Below are 27,741 nucleotides of genomic sequence, written 5' to 3' on the forward strand. Positions count from 1 at the left end.
ATATGGATCGGATCCTAGGCAAAGCACTTGACTGCGTAATTGCGTTGGATATCCATAAATTCGCCAGCATATTGATAGTCAAGTGGGCATTGATGGCATTCGTATTGGGGCAGCTGATTTACCCTGATTTACACAAACATTCCCTTGATGAGGTTCAATTTGGTGTAAACAATTTCCATTTGTCAAGTGCGTAAAGTATATATATTCGAGAACAAATTTGACGGAATTCAGTTAATTCGAATCGAGTTTGGGGAAATTAATTTCGGATGTGAATTGCGATGGTAACAGAAATGGAATCCCTTTAATATTGAAATTAGGAATATGTTTTGGGTCTAACTAGTTTATAATAATCATGTATCCTACATTATTTGTGAAGATGCGGTTTACAGGCTTTTCAGGTTTGCTAAAAAGTTTGTTAATTTCACTTAAGTTTGGTATACCAATCCATTGGAACTATGACATATTTAACCTTATAAAGTGAGCCCTTGAATGAGCTTGGGATCCAGTTCTATCGTAGCCTAATTTCAGGCGCCTAATGAGGCATTAGGTAACAGCGCTGCTTGGTTTCTGGCTTCGGCTCAAAAGAAAAGTCCCCACATTAGTTAGACTCTCCCACAATTAATTTGCCCACCCGCCGGCCCTGCCACCCCTTGTCCCCATTTCCTGGACTGGGGACTGGTTAAGGTTTCGGCTTCTTGGCTCTTTCTCTTCTACCGCCTTTTGCACATTAAATTATTCGTTATTTCTCTTTTGCTACACTTTCTGGACACTAAGCAAACAACACAAAAAAGTTACTTGTTTCCTATGGCGTCGCCATCGTCGCCGTCATCGTCATCGTCTCGTTGCCGCTGTTGTTTGTGTTTTATGGTACATTAAAGTTGGCAAAATGGCAAATTTTAATGCGATTTTATGCAAATATATAGACACATGTACGACCAAACATGTGGCCGAGGGTTTTTGCGACCCAAGCCGGCTACCACGTCGGGAATTCCGAGTTCTCTGGCTCGCCTGAGTCGCTGCACTCGCGGTTCGAGGTTCTGGGCTTAATGGGCGACTTTATATCATTATACGACACTCGGATGTTGTTTATGTCGCTTTTCGGTGACTTTTTCCAAGCTATACCACAGCTTATGAATAGTGTGTGCCGAGTTCAGATTTAATATAGGATAGCGAATAAGATTTTGTCATCGTGGGAAGTTATCCTGTCCTGGAATCTATACGAAATTGTAACTTAACTCCCAAGCTCACTTTTCGTTAGTTACGTATCTGCGCTGGCCAGGTGTAATGTGCCACCCCGCGCGAGCTGACATCCAACAGGTGAACCAACGCGGGTTCAATGTAACCCCGGCTGCGACTGGGCGCAGACCAGTGGGTCAGGACAGGGCCATCTGCAGCACCACCCCCTGTTCCCCCTGTGAAATGTGCATTGTGCGCGGCTGCATTTCATGGCTGCCTTATCTTGTCAGACGCTCCTAGAAGCGTTTCCTGCCCACCTGCCCCCGGGCTCCCGTTCGACCAAGATGTGTGTTTTAGCAATTAGCAGAAGACTGCCATATATATACATATACATAGTAGTATAGTGAGGCTTGCAACGGGTTTTCCCCCTTGCCACCCGCCTTCACAGACTTTCACATGCCGCAAAAGCAAGAGCAAAAGCAATCGCAAAAAGTGGCCAACAACAAAGTCGAGCGAGCTGTCAACACTTTCGCAAACAACCGCCGATGACGATGACGAAGATTTTCCATGACTTTCCACAATTTTCCTTGTGGATGCTACAATTGTGTGGTTGTTGTTGTTGTTGATTAGCCGAGCAATGCGAAAAGATTCGTAATAGACACGGGCAAGCCAAGTTCAAGACTCGAACAACTTTTTCTTCAGACGAACTTGGCACTCTGGGACCAGAGGTGTGTTCAACTTATATGGTAATGACCTTTGTCTTGACTGTTTTTAAAAAAGTAATTAAATGCCTGAAAAATTACAATACATTCAGGGTTTTATTGGAAGTAAGTCTATTGTTTTTATATTTTCAATTAGACTAACATTGACATGTAGTTCCACAGTTAAAAATGTTAAAAATATCCTATCAAATTAAGTTCTATTGATATATCTTAGATTTTCATACCTTGAATCTATCAATTCGCAAAGGTGTGCAATACAAAAACCAGATTGAAAACAGATCAAGGTCGTCTAGTATTGTTTTAAGGGGTGTTTTCGCAGACTTTCTTGATCATCGCTTTGGCCAAATGCTCGTCATTGCGTGTTGACTCTAATGTGACTTCTTGGCTGCCGAAAAGGTCAGGCAATCAGTCAGATCCACATATGCAAATAAAATTATCGATTTCAAATGCAAATTGGCGGCGGCAAAGAATGGGAGGAGAGAGAGAGACGCCGCTTAACCGGAAAAGGAAATGATTGAAGCGCATTTTTTGTTGAGCCGGGCCAAGTCAGCCTCAACCAGTTGTCATAGACTTTGGGCCAGCTGTGACGCCTTGCTTGATGTTTCTTCCCCTTGCTTCTAAATATTTATTGATAGCTGCTTGGCGCTCCAAGGCTGCATGCGGTTTAGTATCTTAAAGATATCTCTTTAGACTAAGAGTTTCCTGTCTTGATCTTAAAAACTACAAGAGCTGTAGCTCTAAGCACTTAGTTTATTTGATTTGTTGAACTTTAGTTTAATACCGGGTATCTCATAGTCGAGCATCCATACTTGTTTTTTGCCTGGCAATAAATTGGGACGCGTGCCCTGTCACACAGTTGCGGTTAAAGTGCTTTGGAAAAGCCGAAAATTGACCACCACCGAAAATCTCATAAATCTTTTTCGGCCCATGGCATTAAAAGTTTCTATGCTTTTTATTGCTAATTGATTTTGTGCGCAAAGACTTTGGCCTGATGAACATGTAAATTATTCTTAGGGAACTCTGGGAGATCCGGCATGTGGAATAGATCTGCCTGGAAATTGGAGCAGCTGGAGGGATATTGATGAAACAAAGTTGATGGGGCTTTTATAGAAAATGTAGGTTCCATGTTTCAGTTATTGGGATTATGAACATCTCCATTAGGATTTAGGACCTGTTTCAGACCAAAAGTCGTCATTTTCTTCAGTGATTTACTTGCTCAAGCAGAAATACGAACTCGGCCTGTTTACTTTGGTTTTGTCTTATGCCAAATATTGAAAATGTGTCAATTGAATGGCACCATTTCTCGTGTTTAACCAAATCAGCAAACTCTAAAAGCGAACAGCCACCAACAACATAAAGTCAGCCATAAACCAAACTGAATTCGCGGAAAGTAAAGCGCAACCAGTTTTGGGTTAAATGTTGTTGTGATTGGTAGTATGAGGGGAAACCGTTAACTTGTCAGCGGGTTTGCCCCCATATATATGTATTTGTGTGTATTTATCACATATACACCTGTGTATATGTATATTTTGTGTTGTTTTGGGCACTCTTGAGACGCCGATTTCTGGGCCTTCTTCGTACATTTGTTTACTCCGAAATCAATCTTACAAAAAAGACAAGGATTAAAAGGAGGTCAGATTCAACATCGAACAACATTGGGGTAAGACACATGTTAGGAAACTAAAGAGTTACGGAACCTTCAAAATGATTTTTACCCGGTTTGATGCTAGAAGTCTATATGAAATTATTGATTATTAAGCACAAGTCTAGACAGATATTGAACTTTGATGTTACAGATTTATTCTATTTAGGTTGTGTCTTGCATATTCTCCTTTCATTATATCTAAAACAAACTGCAAGGCTATATCCGGATGACCCTCATTAGGGAAAGAGTACGTTTTCCTCTTCTGGCCCTTGGCTCGCTTCTCTGCGGCATTTTTCTATTTTTCTTTCTCGGTACATTAGTTGAAGCCTTTGAGGGTGGGCACCCGAACCCATTATCATTGGGACTACTCTGCCGCCCAGGGAGGGGTTTATGGGAATGTGTCACATATGTTCTCTCCTACCGCCTTCGGATGGACTCCTAGGCAAATGGAAATCACGCGGCGCTTGGCTCTACGTGTAGGAAAATAACAGCAGGAAATTAAAAGGATCCGCTTGCAGGAGTGTGCGTACTCGTTTTCGTGTTGGGGAACAGAGCTCTGATGGGGATTTGTGTGTGTGCTGTGGGCCTATTATGAAACCAACTGGACAAGCCGGCAGCGGATATTTAATTGTTTTCGCTCGACAAGAGGCAGGAGGAACGGCCCACCGATTCCTATGGCGTGTGCACCAATTGCTGGCGTTGTCGCTTAGTTAATATAGCTTATTGCATTTGGAGGATGTCGTTTGGGCCAGAAGGAAGCAAGGAATGGACTGAAGTCCCGACAATCGGTTGTCGCGTGCCAGTCATTGACATACTTTTATACTCCTGAAAACATTCAAGGGTCAACCAGGTATTTGGGGTCAAAAGGGGTTGAGTCTTCAATCAAAGGAATTTCGAAATATTCCTTATTTTGGAAGCCGCAAGTGGGAACTCTCATTTAGCCCTATGCAGTGTATACTTCAAGAATTTCACTGAGTAACCAACTATTTTAGAATGAAATATGTATAGAATATACTTTAGTTTAGCTTTAAAATATGCCATATTGATCTCTTAATTTTTCCCTTGCAACTTCCAATTACATTGTTTTGGAAATGCATTGCATTGAACGACTGTAGTGTGAAGCTTCTCATGACGGTTATCCAAGTTAATTGAGCGCATATCCAATCTTCAGATCTTATCTCACCCCTTAGAGCAAAATTTCCAGGAGGCCAGCTTAAATAAGTAACTACAGCTTTACCAAGACCATTTGAAAAGAATACAAGTTCTAAAAATAATTCTAAATTCAAAACAAACATAAAAATAATATATAAATGACCATTTGATACTTAACTACCCCCTTAAAGAAAAGTTACAGCGAGATGGATTAAGAAGTCAATTTTCTAATAAGTCACAAGGTTATATTCTGATTTCATTTACTACATATTCATTCACTTTTCACCAAATACAAAACATTACCTGGTCTGTGTTATATTTTGCTTCGTACAAACAGAAAAAGATGCCTAAATCGACTCGCCTGGTGATGCTATGACTCCTTTCCTGTGTACTGCATGAGTGCCATGAATAAAAAGTGATATTTGCTGAACTTCCAACCTGTTGACTGTTGTAATTTCCATGTTGTGTTCTAAAAATAGAGGTGTGCTAGGTACCTTAGCTCCGCACATCCATCACTCGGGGCGTAACGAATTTTCCAGCTGGAAGAAGAATTTGTTTTTGTTTTCTTCTTGTTTTTCATATTGTTGCTTTTCTGGTTCTTGTTTCTGGTTCCTGTTCTTATTCGTAACCCCCTCTAGTACCAAGTAATTTCACGCTGCTGGGCCAAGTCATCTGAGTCTGCGCGCGCTGCCCTCAGCTTTCCGACTCTTTTTCCGCACGCCTCTTCCTACTCCAGTCGGCGAGTGCTATATAGAAGCAGAACAAAAGGCAGGGAAACCGCAGCTAAAAGTAAAATGAGCAAAAAATAAAAAAAAAACGAGGCAACGCAACAGAGAACATCATCAGAGGCACGCAAAGTTATAAAAATGCCTTAAATGTCGTTTATACATATATATCGCGGCGCATCTCGCCCATATACCCCCCGCACACATGTATTTTTATATACTATACGTACTCCGAGTGTATGTATAGTACGAGTATATTCCCGATGCGATAAATACGCTGCTCTTCTGATGTTGTTGTTATTTTTTTCTTTTTTTTTTGAGAAATATATATTTTTGTAGACAACAAAGCGAAAACGCCAAAGAACAACCTGTTTGTATTGTTTTTGTGCTCGACGTCGACAGGTTTTTTTCCTTAATGCGGGCCAAAATCTCGGCTCAGCTCGGTACTCTACCCCCTTGGACCCCGCACTATCGAAAGCTTAGACTAGTCTTCCCTTTTTATTTTTATTTTCATTTTTTATCTCTTTCTCTTGGCGATTCTTCTCTGCCTGCTTCTTCTTCTTCCTCTTACTCTTGCTCAACACGATCGTGATTCTTTTCGATTTTGTTCTAAGCTCTCGCCCCGTCCCGCTCTCTCACACTCACTGAGCGGAGACCTAAAAACCAGTTTTTTGGCGCTTTATAACACACAAAGAGACGAAAAGTTACAGACTTTTGGTTTATTATCGACTCGGCTCGGCTCTTTCCCCCTCATTATTGTTGTGCCGGTCTTTTGGCCAAAAGCGTAGAACGCTCGAGGGGGAGGGAAAGAGACGGCCAAAGGGGCAACCTGCTCGCTCAGCTCGAAACTGTCGATGCCCAGTACACAAAAAAATGATTCACCTGTGTGTCGCCGAATGAGTCAAGCGTGGATTCAATCCCATAGCGAGAGCGCTGCATTGCGAAATCAATCGAAATGTGAATTCTTCTCGCGCCCGAGATTGCGACTAATCCAACAATCTACTGACCTAGACTATGAGTAATCTCGTTTAGATTGTCAGAGCTATTAATTCAGACTGCATTTAGTATGATGTATAAATACCCGAGAAATTACTTGTTTTATTGATTGACTTTCTCTAATCAAGTGACCGTAGTTACCCACTTTCCACCAAAGGTGCACGGTGTTGAGGTGGTTTCGTTTTGTGTTATATTGTAAATAGTACAACTATTTAATAGCAGTGAATAATTTGTTAAGCGCAATAGAGAGATCTTTGTAAATGGAAATTGATTTTCTAACCGGAATATTTGAAGAATATATATTATGCTTAATCTTCTTACTCGTATTGAACGATAATAGTTTGTACATATATCCCTTAGCGACTGTCTTTATATCTCAATTATCCTAAGGAATCTCAAACCTACTCTCACTATTGTAAAGCATTTCTTTCTAGATTTGCGAGTTTTGCTAATTTCTCTGCCAGACCTCTGCTTCCACCGATAGTGTAACTGCGTATTGCCCACAAAAAACCAGTTAAAACATGTCAATGAATTGCCTGGATATCCCTGCTCTATAGCGCTTAGTCCATTTGTTTGAGAATCGCAGAGAACGGCTCAATATTTTCCCCCATCTCTACTACTCCATCGATTTCCCCAGCCTGTCTCAGCTTGTTGTATCTACATTGTTTGAGCTACAAAACCGCTTCGGACACTGAGGACGGGGGAGGTAAACAGAAACGAATGCCAAGACATTTAGATAAGTGTGACAAGTGTTCAAACAGAGTTACACACATGAAGAATGCGTGCAAATAGGGAAATAAAATTGATTGGTTGGGTCGAGGAAGTGAAAAATAAAATAGTTGTCGCTATTTGAAATAATGATAGATAAGCCTTAGCCAACAAATATACAACATATCTAGATTCCGTTGAAATTTAAGAACCCATCTCGAAGAGACCATCAATTTTGGCGACATTTAAGTAGTTAAGCAGATTCGCGAGGGCCATAAATCGCTAGTTAGAGTGAGCAAAAAATAGAAACCCCTGATTAAGTGTGGCGAAAAGTGAAGTAATCCATTCTGCTGTCTACTCAACTCATATACATATGACCATAAATTCAGCCGAAGATGGCCTATCAAAGGTTTGCAATCTGTGCAGAAGACTTCCCGCTAAATGAGCCGGAGATTTCGCCGCTCAGATACGCAACATGTGTCGGGCGGGACGGGTTGATCTATTCAAGAATTACGTATTCCTTTCGGCTGGGTCAGCTTACCTCTCGCGGGCTAAGCCGCTCAGCCATAGCTGGGGCTGGGCGTTGTGTTCAAGGTAGAGCGAAAATTTGCAATTAAATGAAATGAAAATTTCATGAGCTTGCCCCCGCCCAGGTGCGTTGAACCGTCGCGTTCTCCAGTGTGACCACAAAATGTTGAAGGAACCCCTCGCTAAACGGGTTTCTCTGGGACATTTTCGCCTCATCTTTATGGGTTGTACCCGCTCTTTATTGCAGCTCTGATTTTTCCGCGTCTTGAATGAACAGGAATTCGGGCGAAAATGTATTTTGAGCGCAAGCAAGTGCGCAAAAAATACTAGAGACACCACACACAAAGAGTCCACGACAGACTGCACCAGTTGAGCAGGAGCTCGGTGCAGACAACAGAGCTCCTTAACGCAGCCTTAAGGAGACTTAACCAGGAGAAGATCCTTCTCCATAGCCAGACCAACTGCCAGGGACAAGCCGCTTGTCCCCAGCCGACGCCAAGTGATTCAGATAACGGCCCCAAAACGGCGACCATCGGCTACCAGAGGATGAAGCGGCGCTGGTCGAACAACGGCGGCTTCATGCGCCTGCCGGAGGAGTCTTCCTCTGAGGTCACCTCCTCCTCGAACGGGCTCGTCCTGCCCTCAGGCGTGAATATGTCGCCCTCGTCGCTAGACTCGCACGACTACTGTGACCAGGACCTGTGGCTCTGCGGCAACGATTCCGGTCCTTATGGCAGCTCCAACGGCAACGGCCTGAACCACCAACAGCAGCAGCAGCAGCAAAGCGTCATAACGCTGGCCATGCAGGGCTGCTCCAGCACCCTGCCCGCCCAGACGACCATCATTCCGGTCAACGGCAATGGCAATGGGAACGGGGCCACCAATGGCTCCAACTCCAATGGCCACTATGTGCCGGGTGCCACCAATCTGGGGGCTTTAACCAACCACGGGCTGCTCAACGGTGGACTCAACGGAATGCAGCAGCAGATGCAGAATGGCCACGGTATCATCAATTCCACCACCCCCTCGACGCCAACCACCCCGCTCCATCTGCAGCAGAACGGCGGAGGCGCCGTAGGTCTCTCCGGCATGGGCCTGCTCCATCACTCAAATGGCAACTCGAATGGCCTCATCGGAAGCGGTGGAGTGGGAGTAGGAGGAGTCGGCGGCGGAGTGGGTGCCGGAGGCATGGGCATGGGAATGCAGCACACACCGCGGAGCGATTCGGCCAATTCCATTTCATCAGGTAAGATCTATAGTGCTGATCTTAGGATGAGATCAATCATAGGGATACGTAAATCATTCCAATTTTAATTTTTTTTATTTTTTTAATTACTTAAGATTATTTTGTGTTAGGTTTCTGATATTCAAGCAAAGAAAGGAGGTATTTTGCCATTATTGAACAGTGTTAATCATAGTTCTCTTTCGCAAATCAGTGAGTTTCAAGTCAGACATTTTGTATGCATTATAACAAAAAATAATTTACCATTTTTGTGCATTATCTTACTCACACAAAAACAATTTAAATAGATCAAAGTATTGCCTGATCATCAATCACTGATCTTAGACAATTCAGAAGAAAGATTTTTAAGAAACCCAAAATCTCTAAAATTAAATATATTTAAATAACAAAAAATTTAAGTGTAAATATATTAAAAATAAATTCTTACAAGTAAAAAAAAAGACTTAAATATAGTTAGATTATTATTATTAAGAGTAAAAGTTACAAAAGCATTAAAAATCTCACTTTATCTTGACCTACCGTCAAATTTCAAGTTTTCCATCCATTCTTCCCCTCCGAGTGCCACGCCCATGTTCTGTATCTGAAACGCAGAGCTCACCAATTATATTTTATTACACGAGTGCATTTTATGAGGCTCTTTTGATGGTGCGAGTATATGAGTATTTCTGGCGATTCCCCCTATCTTCTTTGCTGCCGATGAGGCGAGCGAGTCTTCGAGCGGGCTCGCCGGGAAGTGCACTCTCCGCACGCACACTGGCACACAGGCAGGGCATTGTTGTCCGGCACTATCAGCGGCCGCTGCGTCACGGAACAGTGCCCGCCATGTGTATGCGTGTGAGTGTGTGTGTGCTGCAGCAGGCCATGTGCAGAAGAAAGGGCTGTTTTTGGTGGCTGTTGCTCCTGCTGCTGCTGCTGCTGCTGCTGCTGCTGATGCAACGAACCTACCTCAAGTCGTTCTATATTTAGGGCCTCCCCGCAGCGAGAAGCCGGATAAGGGAGTACGCGGGGAATGTGGTGGAACTCGGTCCTTCGATTCTTCGGTTCTGTGCTGTTCTTCTTCGCTTCCTCCTGCTGGCGTTGCAACTGCAGCATGGCTGTGGTGACGTCACTCTTCCCTGGTTCGTGCTCGCCTGCGCTCGGTGCCACGGAACTGACCTCGTGCCAAATGGGGAAACCAGGTCAGGTCAGGTTGGGTCAGGAGCAACGGCAGCGGGACAGCATTTGCATCTGACCTAAATTGTGGGAGGACATGTGCGGGGAGTTCAAGGCCAGTATCTGCAATCGATGGATGCATCGTCGGCGTCGTCGTCGTTGGTGTCTGGGTCAAAAGGAGCTCTTTGTCTCCGTCCAGGACAGGGTCTGTTCCTAAGTGGGGCAGGTCAAGGCTAGTCTGGGGTACGCTTTCACATGTGAAATATATGTATGTACATATTATATATAGTTATGTGATGAATGGGAATAAAGCGGTGACATTGCGAAATTTATGTTTTTTATCAAAATTATTAGGTTACTATATAAATTTAATCTGTTTGTATTAAAATTATATATTTAAACACTTTGTCTTAAACAGAAAGTATATATCAGAAACCAGATGAAATTATCTTTTCGACATTCATTTTGAAACAGTAAAGGTAATATTTTATTTTAAATTCTGTATATTTCTATAGAAAATCTAAAAGTATTTAGAGTAAAAGTAGATTGATAGTAGATAGTAGATAGTAGATAGAGTAGAAGTAGATTCATAATCACTATTTAGCATGTTTCGATAATATCAATCGATACTTTGGATACTATCGATCGGTGCTATCGTTGTTTAAAAACAGTTATCTTTGTGCACCAACCAGGGACCGACCCCTCTTCTTCCTAAACAACCTTGGCTGTGAACTCGGTCCGCCCAAATATTCAAAAATGGGTCACATACTGCAACTGGGCCAGTTATTTTGAGTCGAAAACAAAAAAATCAAAAAAGCCACAAGGACTGACTGAACTCTCTTTCGTTTGGCCTGTCCCGCTCTTGCAGAGTCAGCTGTCCCGCTCTGGCGCACGTGCTCCGTAACAGCCAAAGCTCAAGCACATGACCTTACTCCCTGGAAAAGAGAGATGTTGGTTGCAGCAGCAACAACTCGTGTTCGTGCTCTTTGCACAACTGCTCTGTGCGTCCGTTTTTACTTCGATTCCATTCCGGCGAGCTTATTTGCATTTCTTTTGTCAAACTCTCTGGGGTGGCTTTGGCGATACACATCTTTCTATGACATAATTTGCTCAAAACATGGAATCCCGATTTTCAAGGACGGCAGCCAGCGAAATAAAGGTGAAAAGCAGTTATACAATGGCAGAGCGCTTAAACAAAATACTCGTACTTGCGAACGATAAAACCAGAACGATAACGCCAGTTGTCAAGTTTTTCTTATTTATATATTTTTCAGCTTTTTTCAACTTGCACTCGCTCACACCAATGCAATTACCCGCAAGTACATGTCTGTGTGTGAGTGTGTACGTTCGCATGACGAAAAAATTGAGGTCAATGATTTTGTGCCGCCATTTCACAGCGATGTTGCTGTTGTTGTTGATGTTGTTGTTGTTGCTGTTGCTGTTGCTGTCAGCAATCGGCATTCGCGATCAGGCAAACACGAAGCGCTTCGTGTGCCAGCGAAGCGGAGCGCCAAGAATTCAAGCCCCAAGTAATGAGCGTGAAAACTAGCCGCTCTCTCTCTCTCTCTCTCCCTATCTCTCCGCCCGCATTGTTCACTCTCTCCCCCATTGGACTGCAGTTGTATTTGCCGACTACCCCCTCCCTTTGGGATTCCACCCCTCCCCACAGCTCGTTGTTCGATACATTGTGTCTACAATTGTTGTAAACGAGATGTTCGTTGTTGTTTTTGCTGGCTGGCTGGCAGTTTATTTGTTTTGTTTGTTTTGCGATTGCAGTGACATTGATAAGTCCCTCCGACAGTTGCTTGACTTTGACTTTTAGCAGTGTTTGTTTATATTTTCGCAAAAACTGTTATTAAGACGTTGAGATACACATATGTATGTATGTAAATAACAAACATGTGTATAAATTAATTCCCATCCAATGACAATTAATGAACTCGAACATCCCCAGATCAAAGTTCTGAAATTCTCTGTAACGAATTTAATGAAAAAGTAACTTATTTTAGTGCACAAAACTCAGGAATCCATATTACATTTTATTCTTGCTCTCTGAATATTACAAAAAACTGCCGTGATGGTGAAAAACGGACATTAGATTCGTGATCATGGAAGAGGATTTATATATGATACATATATTATAAGTACGCCTACATATCTAAATACAATTAATATCAGCTAATGCAGCACTGATTTTTATTCGATTCTATTTGTGACGTCACCAGAAAGCACTTTGATATTTGCATTCTTTTCGGCTATTTTCGTACCATTGCCGCCCGATGAGCAATTGGAAACAAGAGCGAGAATGAGGGAATGGAAAGAGGAAGAAGTGCTTTGCAAGTGCAATAAAAGACAACAACTATTAGGTGTCTCGCTCTTTCTTTAAGCCCTCTCGCTCACACCGCCACTCTAGGCGAACACGTTTTTATAGGTTAATGACACAACCGGCCTGCAGCTGTGACTAAAAGCAAGTCAACGCAACTAGAAATGCTTTATATACACAAACATATTTACGTACAATACATCTATGTATGTAAATGTATATGCGATCCCATCTGCTAGTGTGTTTTGGTGCATAAAATTTAAAATTCGATTAAAGTGAGCCTCAATCACGAACAGCTGCTATTAGTGACTGCTAAAAAAACTGGGTGCGAGCTATAGAAGAGTTTGGAGAAAGGGAGAGCTTGCTGTAATCAAAAACAACGATAGGAGAAAATTATTTACATTTTCCAACTCACGTACTCAAGCTGATCTGCTCTATAGTAACAACCCTAGGCCCATAAAAATACTATTGGACCTAGTGTTTAATATTTTAAGTGATGTCATGAGATTTGTACTGTGCTTACTTAAAGTTTGAATACGATCAATCTGCAACCTATTCGAACCCTAAAAATCCCTTAATTTTTGAGAAGTTTCATTATTTTATTCTTTATGGAAATATGGATAACTTGGGGTACAAGCACTACGGTTATTTCTTCAATCTTATAATAAATATTTTTAAACTTAAATCTTCGAAAGCTTCCTATTTTCGAAAACTTTCTCCTATTTTAAGGGTACTGTATTCTGATCTTTCCCCACTGTGCGTTTAAAAATATTGTAAATTTATATAGAATAGGCCAAAAACTATGTCAGTAGTGTGTATGCACAAATGTTGTCCAAAACAACAAGCGAAAAAATAAATTGTGAAATATTTGTATATAAAAGACATACACACACCCATCAAGAGTCCGCGTATTTGTTTCTATTCTTGATTAGGCCCAGAGAAAGAAAAAGTGAAGAGAAAGAGGTAGAGCGAGAGAGAGAAAGAGAGAGAGAGAGAGAGAGAGAGAGAGAGAGAGAGAGGGAGAAAGAGCATAAGGAAATAAAAATAACAAACGAAAAGCGCAAAAAGAATAACCAAAAATATTCCAAGAATACTCGGCATTAGGCAATAGCTAATGGTCACGGATCGCATTGCGTTGAGAGAGCTTAGTGAGTGGCATTTTCCCTCAATCTTGGCTTCAATCACCGACCAACTAACACACTTGCAAGCCCTTCTCTCTCTCTTTCTCTTTCGTAGTGCAGCATTCTCTCGCAGCAACTTTCTACTTCTCTACACTCTCTAAAAACAAGTTTCAGCCTCACTCCCACAGACACAGGCACAGATTCTGCTTCTTAACTTTCTTCTTCACTTCGAACTCACTTCAAAAGCCAGCAACTTGTTGTCTCACTTTCTTTCTGCCTCGCCTCGCTCTCGCCGTCTCTCTCGCTGGGTGAAAGTTGTTGTTGCAGGCCGCCGAGCCATGATTTTCCACTTTTTCTTTGCTGCATCTCGGCAAAAAAAGAGCCGGCAGCAGCTGGCTGGATGGTATGAAAAACAATTTTGATTTATGCGCCCCTGATTGCTTGCAATTTCAAACCAAAACCCCCGCCCCCCACCCCCCTGGTGTAATAATTTCTGCATGAAATTCCCATTGTTTGCTCTCCGACTGACGATTTTGAACTTGAAATCAGCTGGCGGACAAAAGGCTCTTGGGGATCGCGTAAAAATGCAAGGAGAAATCTCGAAAAAGCGACTACAATCTCCCGGATAAACTGAAAATGCAAAATAGATTTCTGCAATCTCGCTGGAGACTTGTGTAAATTATCACTAACATCGATTGTGATCACTTTAGATTGCCATCTGACATATCAGTACTTTCCAAAGATCGCAAAGATAGAAAAATCCCCTAATCAACGCTCGACATTGACACCAATCGGCGCTTAATTAGATGATTTGAAAGTATATATACATGTATCTAAATAATATATTTGTATAGATACATACATTTGCAATTATTTTAATTTGTACTTCTAAATTGCCTTTCCACATCATGGCTAGCAATCAAATTTTTAATTTAAGCTTAAAAAAATATGATTAATCATCAACGAAAATATGTGTATATGATTTTAAGTACATAAGTGTGATTTGTGTGATATCACACTCCACCTGATGATGAGCTCATTAAAATCATTTTCGACCATAATTTGCCATGTCCGACGAAACGTGTGTTGGCTTTCCATATTTAGTTGGGAGTTTGGCCTGGACTTAACCCTTGACCCATCGCACTGCCAAAAAAGTTGTCACGCAAAGTTTGGCAATCGAAAAAATACCCTTAGAAAATGAGGTCGTATGAGTAGTATTGCTGTTTCATAAAGTGGACTATATTTAGAGTCGGAAATATAAAACGGAATGACTAAGATAAACCACTAGACTGATTTATTATCCCAACAATTGTACCAACTTCAACTAACTGAAAATTCGTATTCTCTCTTTACAGGTATGTGTGTAATTTGAAACGAAACAATGAGCCCCAACACGTTATCACAGCTTTTCTGATTACGTCCAATGAGCGTCAGCGGGTAAGCCCATCGAATGGGTGAAATGCGGGGGCTGTGAGGTGAGCAACGCGCCTGATAGTGCGTGCCCGAAAGTAGGTCAGACCCGGCCAACAACAAGGGCGTTAGGTAAGAGTTCTCGTCCAATATGCTCGCGAGATGCAGCCAAATACTTGGGGAAATTCCAAAAATCCCCCAAAGTATATGCCGGCGAATATACCTCAGCAATCCACCATCAAACGAGCACAATAAATGAGTGGAGCTGCTGGTGGTAATTTCAATTGAACGTTTAATTCGGGGCGACGTTTCACAATCAATTGAGGAACTTACTTTCCCACTCCTCCCAAGTAGTAACATAAAAAACAGAGCACGGGTTTTCTTATCAATAAATTTTCTTCAGTTGATCGTGGAGTGCTTAATTGACTATTGAATTGGCTACTAAGAGCTCAATTAAATCTTATGCACCATTGACTATTTCTCAGTGTGCTGTTAACATTTATTGGACAGATAAACTCCCCGTTAAACATAGCCATTTCTTGGGAATTTTATTTGCTTTAAAGTATGTTTTCGCATTGCACCTTTTGTTTGCACCAAAGTTGGGTAAAGACTAGTCACTTTTCCGTGTGTTCAATCATTGATCATCACTGATCATTGCTCAGTTTTTCAGTTTCAGTGTTCAAATTTTCAGTGATCATGCCTCCGTTGCTTAGGTGTTCATTGCCCACTTGATCGCTGATCATTACTCAATTGCTCAGTTGTTCATTGCTTACTTATTCACTGTTGGAAAACAGACCTTACCCTAAAAAATTATTTTACTTTACATTTTTTATTCAGACCTAATATATTAATAATATTAACAAAGATAGGTATATGAACAAGCATACCTAAAAAACAAATTGCTAGAAAATGAACAAGTAATCAAAAATTAGCAATCGTGAAAAATAGAGCAACAAAAACAAAAAATGAGTAAAAGGTAATAAATTTAATAAAATTTTAATTTAACTAAACGGAAAACAACAAGTTAGCGAAAATGAACAAGGGAACAAATACTTACAAGTACTTTCAGAAAATGTTCACTTGTTCATTTTAGTGAACAACCCTACACTAGCTTAGATTGTTAGTTATACCTCTGTTATATTAACTGGAGATTGAGAAACCAACGTAAAGAGTGTCTCTATTCAGCATGTCTGATAAATGAAATTAGGACTTTGATCATTCCTCGTACTTATAGTACTTAACTACTATTAAATATAACCAACCATGCACACACACACACACTTGGTGACCGCCACATGATGACCCACAGCTCGCGTGCCACCGACGACGTCAGAACTAAATGCTAAACTAAACATTGACCCGAATCTGTCCATTAACCCAAATGCCGAACCCGGCTCCTATTGAATGGTGCACCCCGAGGGAGGCGGCGCTTGGTTATCACCGGGAACGCATCTTGCGGCAGCCCGAAAAAAAAATACGGAACTCAACAACTATTTCGGACGGATTCCTCCCGCTCTTCGGCTATCTGAGTATCTGTATCTCGGAAAGTAGGGCAGCACTCAGCGCAAGCGAACAATAACCCAAATTCGGAACGCTCACGCATTTCCGACGCTCGCACCGCAGCGAGCGTGGGTGGGAGCGGGAAGGCAGGACCGCTGGCTATAGCTAGCTAGCAAGAGCGGGAGGGCAAGCCCCGCCGATTGTTGCGTTAGTAGCCGTCACCTCTCACTCTTTCGCAAGCGCTCAGAATTGTGATTCGGTTCACCTAGAACGTACTTTGAGAGCAAAAAATAAAGAAATAGTTTTCGTAATCAGTTCTATTCCGTTTATCGCCACCGAGATAGCGGAGCATCTCCCAAGAAAACGTGAATGGGAATAGCCAGCGTTGCTCTTTCCCTCTCTCTCTCTCTTTGTTTGGATAGCTCTCCTAAGCTTTCTCTTCAGACGACGGTCGTTATCGTGTCAAGTCAATATAAACAAAACACGGCGTTGGAACTCAACTGGCTGTGGTGCTAATCATATGCTAAGAATTCACGGAATAATTGCCAGTCAAAAAACGGGTTAGCCGATCGGTCAACTGATCAAAACGAGCTCATGGGAACATTTAAAAAATATTACTTCCTATACAGAGTTTTGTTGTCATATTGGGCCCAGAAAGGATTACTGTAGGGTAAGGATGTATAACGAGAGGAAAGGTCCCAGATGATATGTCAAAGAAATATCGTGTTCAGAGCTATAACGAAAATTTCGTACATTTTGCTAACGACTAAATATAGAAAATTATCTTAACAAAATGTAAATATTTTCGATAAATATATCCCTAAATATTGTATCTAATTTATTTGCCTCTCTTTTTGATGTATCCAGTAGAACATTTATTGGTTATTGGCAAAGCTAAGTTATCGATTAACATATAGAAATATCAATATTTTCTGTTATCTTTACAGTCTTATCTTATAGTTTCCTATCTTACTAAATCAAAAAGTTTGTTGATAAGACCAAAATCATCTCCCATTTAGAAGTCTTAGCTTATAACCCAGCTAGGGATTTTACATTGATATTTCTGGTTTATAAGTATCATTTTTATTGACTTGGGCCAGGCATGGGCCCAAGATATAATGAAAAGAGCAGTCAGAATAAAAGCAATTGCTTTAAATATATCTAGGTTTAATAAAAAAAGTATCACCTTAAGAAATATAGAAAGAAATCAACATTTATGTCTCCATAAAAATCATTCACATACTCCAACCTATCAGTACTGGTTTTCTAGTATGGTATGTGGATATGTAAATAATGCTGTGGTGATGAGACAACAAACTAACTATGTTGTGTTGTGATGGAGCTATGAAAAGCAGACTCGCATTTCCTATACGCCAAACGTGTTTATTTCCCTTTGTTCGAAGGCATTTAGCCTTCACACTTGGCCAAGAGTTCATGAACTGGCAGCAGTCGGGTTTTTGTGTTCACTTTTAACTAACTTTTAACGATTTCGGTTAATTTGCAGTCGTCGCTGTGTTGCCAGCTTTGCTTTTCATTTGGCGGGGTTCAAGTTCAGGGTCGTTGGGGTGCACTAAAAATGCAGGCCGAGAAGTGCGGAAGTCCCAGAGCTAATTATTTTAATTAGTCGCCAGGCATAAACTATCCGTCGCACTCGTTAGTTTCTGTCTCAGCTCGGTTCATTCAACCTGGGGGACGGGGTTCGCACAGGCTGACCCCTGGACGCCAGAGCCGGGGGTTGGCTAGCCCCCATTTGTAATTGTAATTGGGGTTGATGTTGATGCGTACTTTGCGTGCTCCAAATCAATATTTTGGGGCGTCCAAGCTTAGTATGTTGCTCTGAGCGAATAGGTTTTTTATTCTTTATTTTTTTTTGGGCTGCCCTAATCAGTGTTATGGGAAGAGGCAGAGAGGGCTAGAAAGTGACTGTCAACTTTCGCTTCGTAGTTTTTTTGTTTGCTTCTCTCTGTCGCGGTTCCCAGTTTTCGGGTGATAACACAGTGCCCCACAATCGTTCGGTTCAAATTGGGGTTAGTTCCTGTGTGTTGGTGAGCTCGCATACATTGTAGATACCAGCATTTAGCTGATAATGCACATTTGTGCTATTTATTTTGCTATAAAAACACTGCTCTTTTTTCTTGTTCTTAATATAAACAATATTCCGCCGCTGGCTCCACGTACGCTCCTTCTTCTTGATTGTGCCCCGTGTTTTCTTCGCCTCTGATAAGATAAGGCGGCTGCCTGGTCGTAGTAAATACTCATATACGAAGCAAAGCATATAGAATATATAGAACAGATCGCACCAGGCAAGTGGAATGCACACGACTGCTCTGGGGAACGAAATGAAAGCGAAATTCTTTGTTGAATGTATGTTTAGTCTGGTGACAGGAAGTGACTTCAAGTGGCTGTTGGAGAAATGGGCAACGTTTTTTTTGGTTTCGATTCTAGATGGGAATGCAGGTACTCTTTCCGTTAGTTAAAAACTGAATGGTACTGAAATTCGGAATCAGAGTGGCCTCAAAAATGCTTCAGCGAAGCGATCGCGAGCTTGTGGGTTTTTTTTTGGTGACGTAATCAAATGCTCGGACTTTCTGTCTGTCTCATAGTAACTATTTTTCCTGGCAAAATATAAGAAAGATCTTTTTGACGGTGTCCCCTTAATTTTCACGTATAAATTATTTGTTATTAAATAATGTCGCATGAATTCACGGCTTACTTTTTGTAATCAGATCGAAGTTTTGTTCAGAAATAAATATATTTTGACTTTCAGAGTGATCCTTTTTGCTTTTTAAAACCCATAATCCGCTCAAAAAATAAATGCAATCTACATTACTATCTCTAACCCCTATTTCCATAGGTATACATCCCTTTTCACTCGACTCTCGTGATCAAACTGAGTTGATTCAAGGTCTTATTGATACATCTGTTTATATATTTGTCATTTCGGATAAAAAACGATCGCAATTATTCGCATAATTTTGTTTCCCTCATTACTTTTCTGTGCTAAAAGTTTTGTTGTTCAATTTAAACAATACATTCGTGCCGTTTGTCAGGGCCTAACCTTGTAACATTTTATTTTCATATACATATATATTTTTTTTTTGTTTATTTCTCGACATTTATTTTTTATTTTTTCTAAACAAATAAGCAGCAAGTGCGTGCTTGTTTAACATTTCATTTTTTATGTGTATACATTTTTCGGCTTAAAGTTGATTTGTTTAGCTTGAGCCGTTTCTCTTAAATGTTGTATTTTTTTGTTGCAAAAACCTTCATGAAACAGCGCTACCGCTCCGCAAGCAACAAATAAACAACACCACGAGCTACACCCACCAACACCACAGACAATCGATGGAATCAAAGAAATTTGTAACGCGAAACTCTCGGGCCGGGTTAGCCTTCGGCTTTGAGCCGGCAATTGATGCCTGCGGTTAGAGCTGACACAGTTTCAGCCACTTTTACTTGTGCGACGGGGATATGTGTACATAGATACATATATTTTATATAATTATGACGATCGCTGGCCCCAAGTGAAGTGTGGCGGAGCAATTAAGAAATTACTGGGTAATTGCAATCACCAGCCAGCCTCCCACACACACTACAGTTGGGTGGCAGCTTTCTTTTTTTTTGTCTTAAAGCGCTTAAATCTGATTTAGACACGAGATTGATCACTGGTGGGTGTTTCAATCCCCCGTAGAAATCTCAGCTCGAATGCAATCTCTTTGAATTTGCACATATTTTTCTCAAATTATATTGCTTCACATGCATATCTCTATCGGTTTCTAAATATTTATTTCTTTCTGTTCAGACTCCTAATTTAATATGCTGTGAATTCGAAATGTGTGTTTTTGGCTTCTGTTGATTTTCTTGCCGCTGAATATAAATCACGTCGGCACGGTCCTACCATTATTTTCGATTCGCATTGACGAAAATATACAACAAACACGATGCGTACTTGAATCGAGCCCATATATACAGCACACATTTGGGGTATTATATAAAGTACTATATATTCGCGGGTATCGTGGTCAATGCTGAGGCAGGGGCAAGGGACAATAAGTCGTGAAGTATATACATACCTTTATTGTGTTTTGTTGTTTCGGGGTTTTGCCTTCATTATTTGCAATTTTTTTCCTTAGCCAAAAAGCGAGCGAGTACCAAGGGGAGCATGTGGGGGAATGGGGAAGGGCAATGGAGGTTGCTGGGAAATAACAACCATTAAAACGTGGTGCGAACAAAATCAGTGAGTATTAATCAAAACACGTGTTGATATCATATATATATAGATGGCTATATATATATTACACAATTCACTAGACTTTGTGTGTAAGGTAAAGGTCAAAATCTGCAACTGAATGGCTTGATTCGTTTGCTTGTCTTTTGCTTAGTTTTTTTTAAGCTGTCTGTCTGATCGTATTGCTAATGTACCGTTAAAAATTGTTTAATTTAAAATTAAGGCTTTGTTAGCTTTGTTCGCTTAAATTTGGACAGCGGGAAGGGAAGCAATCAATCATGAAAATTTGATGAACTTGCGACAAGGTCAGAGTGAAAGATCTGCAGATTTTGAACTTTCTTTGTTTGCGACCCTAATGAAAGTAAAGTAATTATTTTGTAAAGTAAAGTGCTGATCAAGTTGATCTTTACTTTGTGCTAAGCTAATTACTGTCTTTCGCAGAAACTTTCAATTATTACGCATACGCCGGGTATGTCGACAAAGACAAGACCAGAGACTGCGACTGAGACTCTGAGCAGCTCAACTAACTATAGCAAAGTTGTGCCTTTTATAATTCCCATCAGGTTTAACATTTAGTTTTGTTATTGTTATTCTGATTGTTTTGGGTTGCCGGGGCTGGTTACAAAAATAAAAAAAATAAAATCGTTAGAATTTTCGCTGGCCAAAACGGTCGTTGACCCGTCCGGCTCAAGGTTAAATGCTGATGCGTAATAAAGCAACAAACAGCAGCAACAAAAGACGTTTCACACTTTTGGCTCAAAACGTGTGTGTTGGCCACAAAAGTAGAGAAGTAGAAATAATAATAATAATAATACAAACCATGTGCGTGCTGCCCCGTCCACAGTAGTAATACTATAATATTTGGAAAAATTCACTATAGTGTTGGTAAAGTGGTTGGTTAAGGGGGCGGCCTGAGGGGGAGTATTCTGAATATAGAAGAATTTGTATTTCGACGGTTTCGGTTCCATTTCTGCTGCGTCAGCGCACACGCGAATTCGCGTTAGCTCTTGCTCTTGATTTGTTGGCTATTCTTTTGGCTATATCCCCCGCCTCCTTCGCGGGTTATTGTTAACTATTTTCATTTGAAATTACGCGGCCGAAATGATTACGATGATGTTGATGATGTGATTATCATCATGCCCATTCAATGTCAAAGCGAAATTACATTTTCTGTTTACCTTAGAATGCTGTGCTCCGTCCCGACGCCCTTTCTCTCGGCCACTTTTGTTGCCTTTAAGCCATGTGTGAGCCGGGCTTTTGTTCTGCTTTGTTTTTTTAGCCATTGTCTAAACAAAATTATTATTTCGGGCATGTATGTACGTGTGTGTATTTTTCTATTAAAATAACAATGCCGCAATCAAAAGTGATTTATTAAATTTTCGTACAATTTTTGCTTCCATTTTGGTTTTGGTTATTTCGGTGAGTTTGGTTTTTGGTGGGTGCTGCTATTTATAGTTTTGCCATCTTCTCGCGTTCCCTTAGAAGTTTGTTGCCTAAGTCTTTCGATTTTCACACACTCTATGAACTAGGTTGGAAACAACGCTTATTGAATCAGTTTCAATTCAATTCGAAAATGTATCTATAAATATGTATCTGCGGGGGCAGCTAACGGTACTTGGTCTTTATAGATATGGTCATGTCTGAAGCCTATCTCCATGTGGGCAGCTCGCATCTGAAAAACACTCTCACAGGGGAACTCTCGTCGACCCCATTAAGAAGTATCTAATTGTCCCTGTCACATTCCATGACTCGAGCCCATAAATTTTAAATTATAATTATAAACCGACTTCCGTAGGCTGGCAGACACAGAGAGCCCGAGGAGCAACAAAAGCAAAATGGTGAAGCAAAACAAAAGATCAAAAGCCAAAAAAAGAGAACAAGAACAAGAACAAAAAATATGGAGAATTAATTCAGTCTTAACTGCAAATGGCCGCATAAAAATAATAATCATAGTGAAGGAATAAGGGAATGCCAGCAATAGAGTCGAGTTTTAATGGAACTTTTTTGAAATATACAACAATACCCAAAGTAACCAACTAACTAGCCTCTGTTAGCTGTTTCGACAGCGTTAGGTCCACGCTGGCTTCTGCCAAAGTGTTCCCCTATTGACCCCCGGTGCAGGCAGTACGATCCCCCATTGTCCAGGCCCCCGATCAAGATCAGGCCACCTGCCATCGCATCAACCGGAACCGAGGCTCAAAGACGCATTTCCAATGAGCTTGCTGGCGGCCAAAAAAAGGGCCGAAACGGCCAAGAGCGGCAGCCGTCGCTTGACTAAATTTATTTCAATCCTTTAAGCACTAATTTTAAATTAGATTCCAATTGCTGCCGTCCAAATGCAGCCTGCCCTCAAATTGGCAGCTGTTGCGGTCTCCATTGTAGCATCTGCCACGACGGAGTGGCTCCGGTCCGCTCTCCTACTTCTACTTGGGCCCTGCCCTTGGCCAGTTATTTATATTTTTAAGTAGTTGGCAAATGCTTCAGATCCTTCCTTTTGAGCTCTTGCGATTTTTATCGCATTTGAAAATTTAATTGGCCAAAACAAAAGAGCGTAGCCAGAAGGATCGAATGCAAAGCATTTGCCTCTTCGCTTATCCTTTCCCATTCCTGCCGGCTGTCTTATCTGCATCTGCCTAATAATTGGCTTTTCCGGCATAGCGAGAGAGAGAGTATTATCTGACTTTACACTCGGACTCACGCAATGAACACTCAGTGTCAAAGTGGATCACTCAATTACTCATCCCGCTCTCACATATTACGTATACGCAGTGGGCGTCGCCAGTAGGAAAAGGAATGAATATTAATGGTTGGAAATAGACTCACGCAATATAGAAGTGCTAGACAAGCAGGGAAAAGCAGGATCGAAATACAATTATGAACGTTACATACCTCAAAAACCCAACAAATGTTGCGGTATACTAGAAAAAAAAAACAATTTAAAATGAATTTGGGAACTGAAATAAACATACTATTTAAAACCCCTAAATATTTCTTGATCATCTTAGTAAATGATATTTTTAATCATTTCATCTTGCTATTCTCGAAATGTTCTAAATACTGCTTAGAGACAGAATCATTATTGGAAAAGACAAAGTTCACTTCCACTCTTCTTGGCTTCCATTTGGGGAAGTTTGATTAATTAGCACCACATACTTGGGGCGTGACATTCTCGACTAAGGAACGGCCAAATGCCATGCAACTCATGACTAATGAAATCCCCTTCCCGAAAACCGTAAAATGAAATATACAAAGTTGAAACAAACAAGGGAAAGACGGGGAAGAACCCGAGTTAAGAGCCGACAACATGTGTAAAATGTGACATGAGCGGAGCCGGGAAAGGATGTGGACTTTGCATTCGCTTGACTTTTGATACCGAAGAAACAAACAGACAGAGCACCCATTTGCTTGCACCCAACACGCCCAAATAAATTGGGAACGAAGACAGCGAACAATTTTTAACAAGAAAACAATTTTTGAGATGGGTTGGGTTATGAATGGATGGTCAGGAGAGAGTGAAGGGGGTTCTTGGGTCGTTTCGGAATGCATTTCCAGTCGACGCCGAAATTGAATCATTTGACAAAGCCTCTCAGGCTCGAAATGCAAATTATGCGTTTAGGTAAAGGCGAGAGAACGACCAGAAGACTTTGACCCAATCTTAAGTGAAGAAGTTGTCGCAGGGATTTAAAGTGGAAGCAAAGGCAAAATACATATATGCAAAAATATGCAGGTCCCCAATAAATCAAAACTGTGGCTCATTTGGCATTTATTTGACTCGGCCTCCGTCCGTCCGCCCGATCCCAGCAAACACTTGCATATACATTTATATCTATATATATACTCCCTTCTTGGTAATCTTTACACATACATATATGTATGCTATACATTTTGTTTGCAAAATGCAAAAACCAAAAGTCATTAAAATGCGCACAGACGCAAGAAGGGCTGCGAGCCAAGGAAATTTGTCGGATTTTTGGTTTGCGGTGTGACAAATTTTTTGTCTGCTTATATTAAACAACATTCGCATTCAAATATATACAGAAAGAAATTGGTAAGACAGGAAATAGGGTCAGCAAAACAACAGCCAACATCTAGATACATTTTGAAAGTCTGTTTACTAAGTACGTATGTTGTTCTTGACTTAAGGCTTCCGATACTCGCATATTTTCATAATCAACTTTACTCACTTTTTAACTTTCTGATGTGGAAATTTGATTTTGCAAGCTAACCAAAAATGATGAAAACTTAATACGCGGGAAGAATTGAAATTCTAAACGTGGGGCATCGAAATTGCAATGTCTTTCAGTTCCCCTTCTTTGTTTATTTCATATAAATGTATTCTTTTGTGCAATATTTATGCAGATAGAGATTTAGGTAAGCAGTCAAGATATTTAAAGTTAAGCAACTACATATTATATCTAAATGAAAGTAAGCCAAGTTTCTTTCAGAATATTTGAAAATAGTGAAGCAGATGCGCATGGGCTTTAAATGTAGTTTCAAGTGTTAAAACTATTCAGATTTTCATTATATTCGTTTATTTGTTTTCAAATTCGAATACCTTTTATATTTTGCATCATTAATATTTTATATTTTTTAAATTTATAAGAGAAAGAGCTTATAATTTTCGGTGTTTTATTAAGTTTTCTTTTCGGTTGCTTACTTAAAAATATATATATGTATTTTTTTGCACATTTCGTTCATCCTTCTTGCACAGCGGGCATTTTTGTTGCTGCTGCTTATTCGTCGGTCCAACGGGTAAAATAATATTTTTTCCTTTTAATATATAATACACACGAATATTGTTGCCAAAAAAAAGAGCAGAGAAAAAACCCATAAATTCCATTAATCATTTTGCAAAAAATAAATTCAGAAAATCCTAAAAAACGAGGCAACTTTTTTGTGTGTCGGTTTCTGTTTTGCTGTTTTGAAGAGCGCTGCCGAGCCAAGTTCAATAGAACTTGTTTTGAATTTAGTGCCTAAAACACGCACACACCACACAGCCGTGGCTAAGACCAACTTGGCCAAAACGACGCGGTGAGAGGCAGGGGAATGGGGAAAGAGGCGGGGGCAGGGGCAGGGGCAGGGGCAGCCATGATCATGCCTTTGGGGCTCTCTTTCAAAGCTTGTGACTAGCGCGAAACTTGATTAAAAATTCAAGGCCATGTTGTGGCACAAACGAGCATTTGAAGCTATACGCTGCGATGCGATGCGATACAAAGCGAAAGCACGTAGACCAGCCAAGTCCAGACCAGCCAAGACCGGACCAAGACCAAGACCAGGCCGGAGCAGACCCACCAGCAGCTCCCGTGCCCCAGACCGGAGTGGTGGTTGTTTAGAAAGCGGCGCTGCAGCTCGTCGTGTATCTGCAAGATACAGATACCAGACCAAGATGGCGATAGAGATCGCCGAGCGCCCCGCTTGCCCAGTGCACTCGTTGCACTTGCCAAACCTACTTAGAGGCCAAAACTAGTTGCGGACTGCTGCTGTTGGCTGAAAGTGGTTTCCATTTTAGCCGGTCCATGTGAAAAATGTGGCCGCGGCCACTTTTGTTTTGCACATTTTCCTCTTCGGTTTTCATTTTTCATGAGCGATTGTTTGACTTGTCTCTCTCTCCCTCTCTCTGCTTCTGATTTTGTTTCCATCTCTGCTTTTTTCTATACGTACTTATTTTCTTCATTCATGGGATTTAATTGGATTTAATTTTATTTTAATTGCCTTCAGGTGGGCAACCTGGCCATAATGACAATCAGTAACACTAAACGATACAAGAAATATATGTATTGTTTAGACCAAATTGCATTTTCTCTTGGCATAAGGCAAAGGACTCTTGTCAAAGGCTAGGCTCGGCAGGTTTCCCGATTGGAGAACCTGATGGAGCTCCAGGGCTCTGGGAGCTCTCCTGTATCATTTGACAAACTGCCAGCTTCTTGACAGCTTTAATAGCTCCAGTGCCTCTCGAGTTTGAGCCACTCTTTCGTAGGGTTCTGGTGGTAATGATGTTGCTTATTATGATGATGATGGTGATCGCATGTTTATAAATAGTCTTAGGAACACTCGAGCTGAAAGCGATTTCAAAAGTTCTCGCTCAGTTGTCGATGCTCTCGAGCCTTACCTTGGGGTTCGGTTTCATTTACCCGGCCGAGAAAATCGCTTGGCTTTGGCCCGACTCTTGCCTGTAATTAAAGTGGCCAGCGGAAGTGAGTCGCCGAGCTGTGAAGTTCAGCTTGCTGGCGCTGTTTCTCTGTTTCTCTGCGGAAACGTAATGGGAGCTGCAAGCACTAGGCCGAACCACATACTATATGTACCTACAATGTATTCCACCACAAGCACTTGCTAATCTACATTTCTGATTCTGTTTCTTTGCAGGTAAGCCACATGACCACCCTACACCCCTTGAGTATATCGAAAGAAATTCGCGTCAGGTAAGGCCCACACAGTGGGCCACTTTTGTATCTGTATCTGTACGGGTGTTCAATATGTTCGTTTTGAAGTTATCTTTGGGCATCGACTCCCACATTCACAGCTGCCTTTGCGCAATTTCTTTTCGAGAGAAACGAAACGGCTTTTGACAGACAGGCAGAAATCCTATGACTGACAAGTTGCCCCTTGACACACATTTTGTCATAGCAACGCCGAAAATAAAATTAATAAATTGTTTTCAATATAAAAAACAACAGTACAAAGCGTCGAAATACGCACAACAATTGGCACAAAAAGTATAGTCGGTCTAGACCAGACAACTTGGCTGCTCACACAAAAGTATATCCAACGAAAAATGGGGAACAGCACAACGGCTGACATGGCCCAAATGAGGGCGGTTAGGATCAGTTCACAACGGAAAAAGGTGGCTAATAAGGCCTATTAGGCTTATGGTGAATATATTCCTGAGCAGAGAGCCAAGGGAGGCATGATTGATGCTACTCATTTATTAAAAAATATTAAAGGAATATCATACCTTTGTGTACCTGTTTTTAAAGCCAACTTTGTAGAAGTTGTCTATGATAATAATTTACTAAAAATCGTAGGGAATTATATGTTAAACTTCAAAATACTTGCTACTTGCTAAAAATAATTCTAAAATTCTAAATGTATTCTTTCATAGTTCAAATGGATAC

At 41.0% G+C, this 27,741-nt stretch overlaps 1 protein-coding gene across 1 annotated transcript in view; it reads left to right on the top strand.

Moving 5' to 3' along the window:
- LOC110189310 (ecdysone receptor) overlaps positions 1 to 27,741 on the top strand; it is a 44,740-nt gene that overhangs the window by 1,427 nt on the left and 15,572 nt on the right. The window contains exon 2 of the mRNA XM_020959351.2: positions 7,900 to 8,898. Coding sequence (XP_020815010.1) covers positions 8,199 to 8,898 — 700 coding nt within the window. The 5' untranslated portion in view covers positions 7,900 to 8,198. The remainder of the gene's footprint in view (positions 1 to 7,899; positions 8,899 to 27,741) is intronic.

This window comes from Drosophila serrata, unplaced genomic scaffold (assembly GCF_035046125.1).
Source record: "Drosophila serrata isolate PLE 108 unplaced genomic scaffold, ASM3504612v1 contig_267, whole genome shotgun sequence".
Taxonomy (NCBI): Eukaryota; Metazoa; Arthropoda; class Insecta; order Diptera; family Drosophilidae; genus Drosophila; species Drosophila serrata.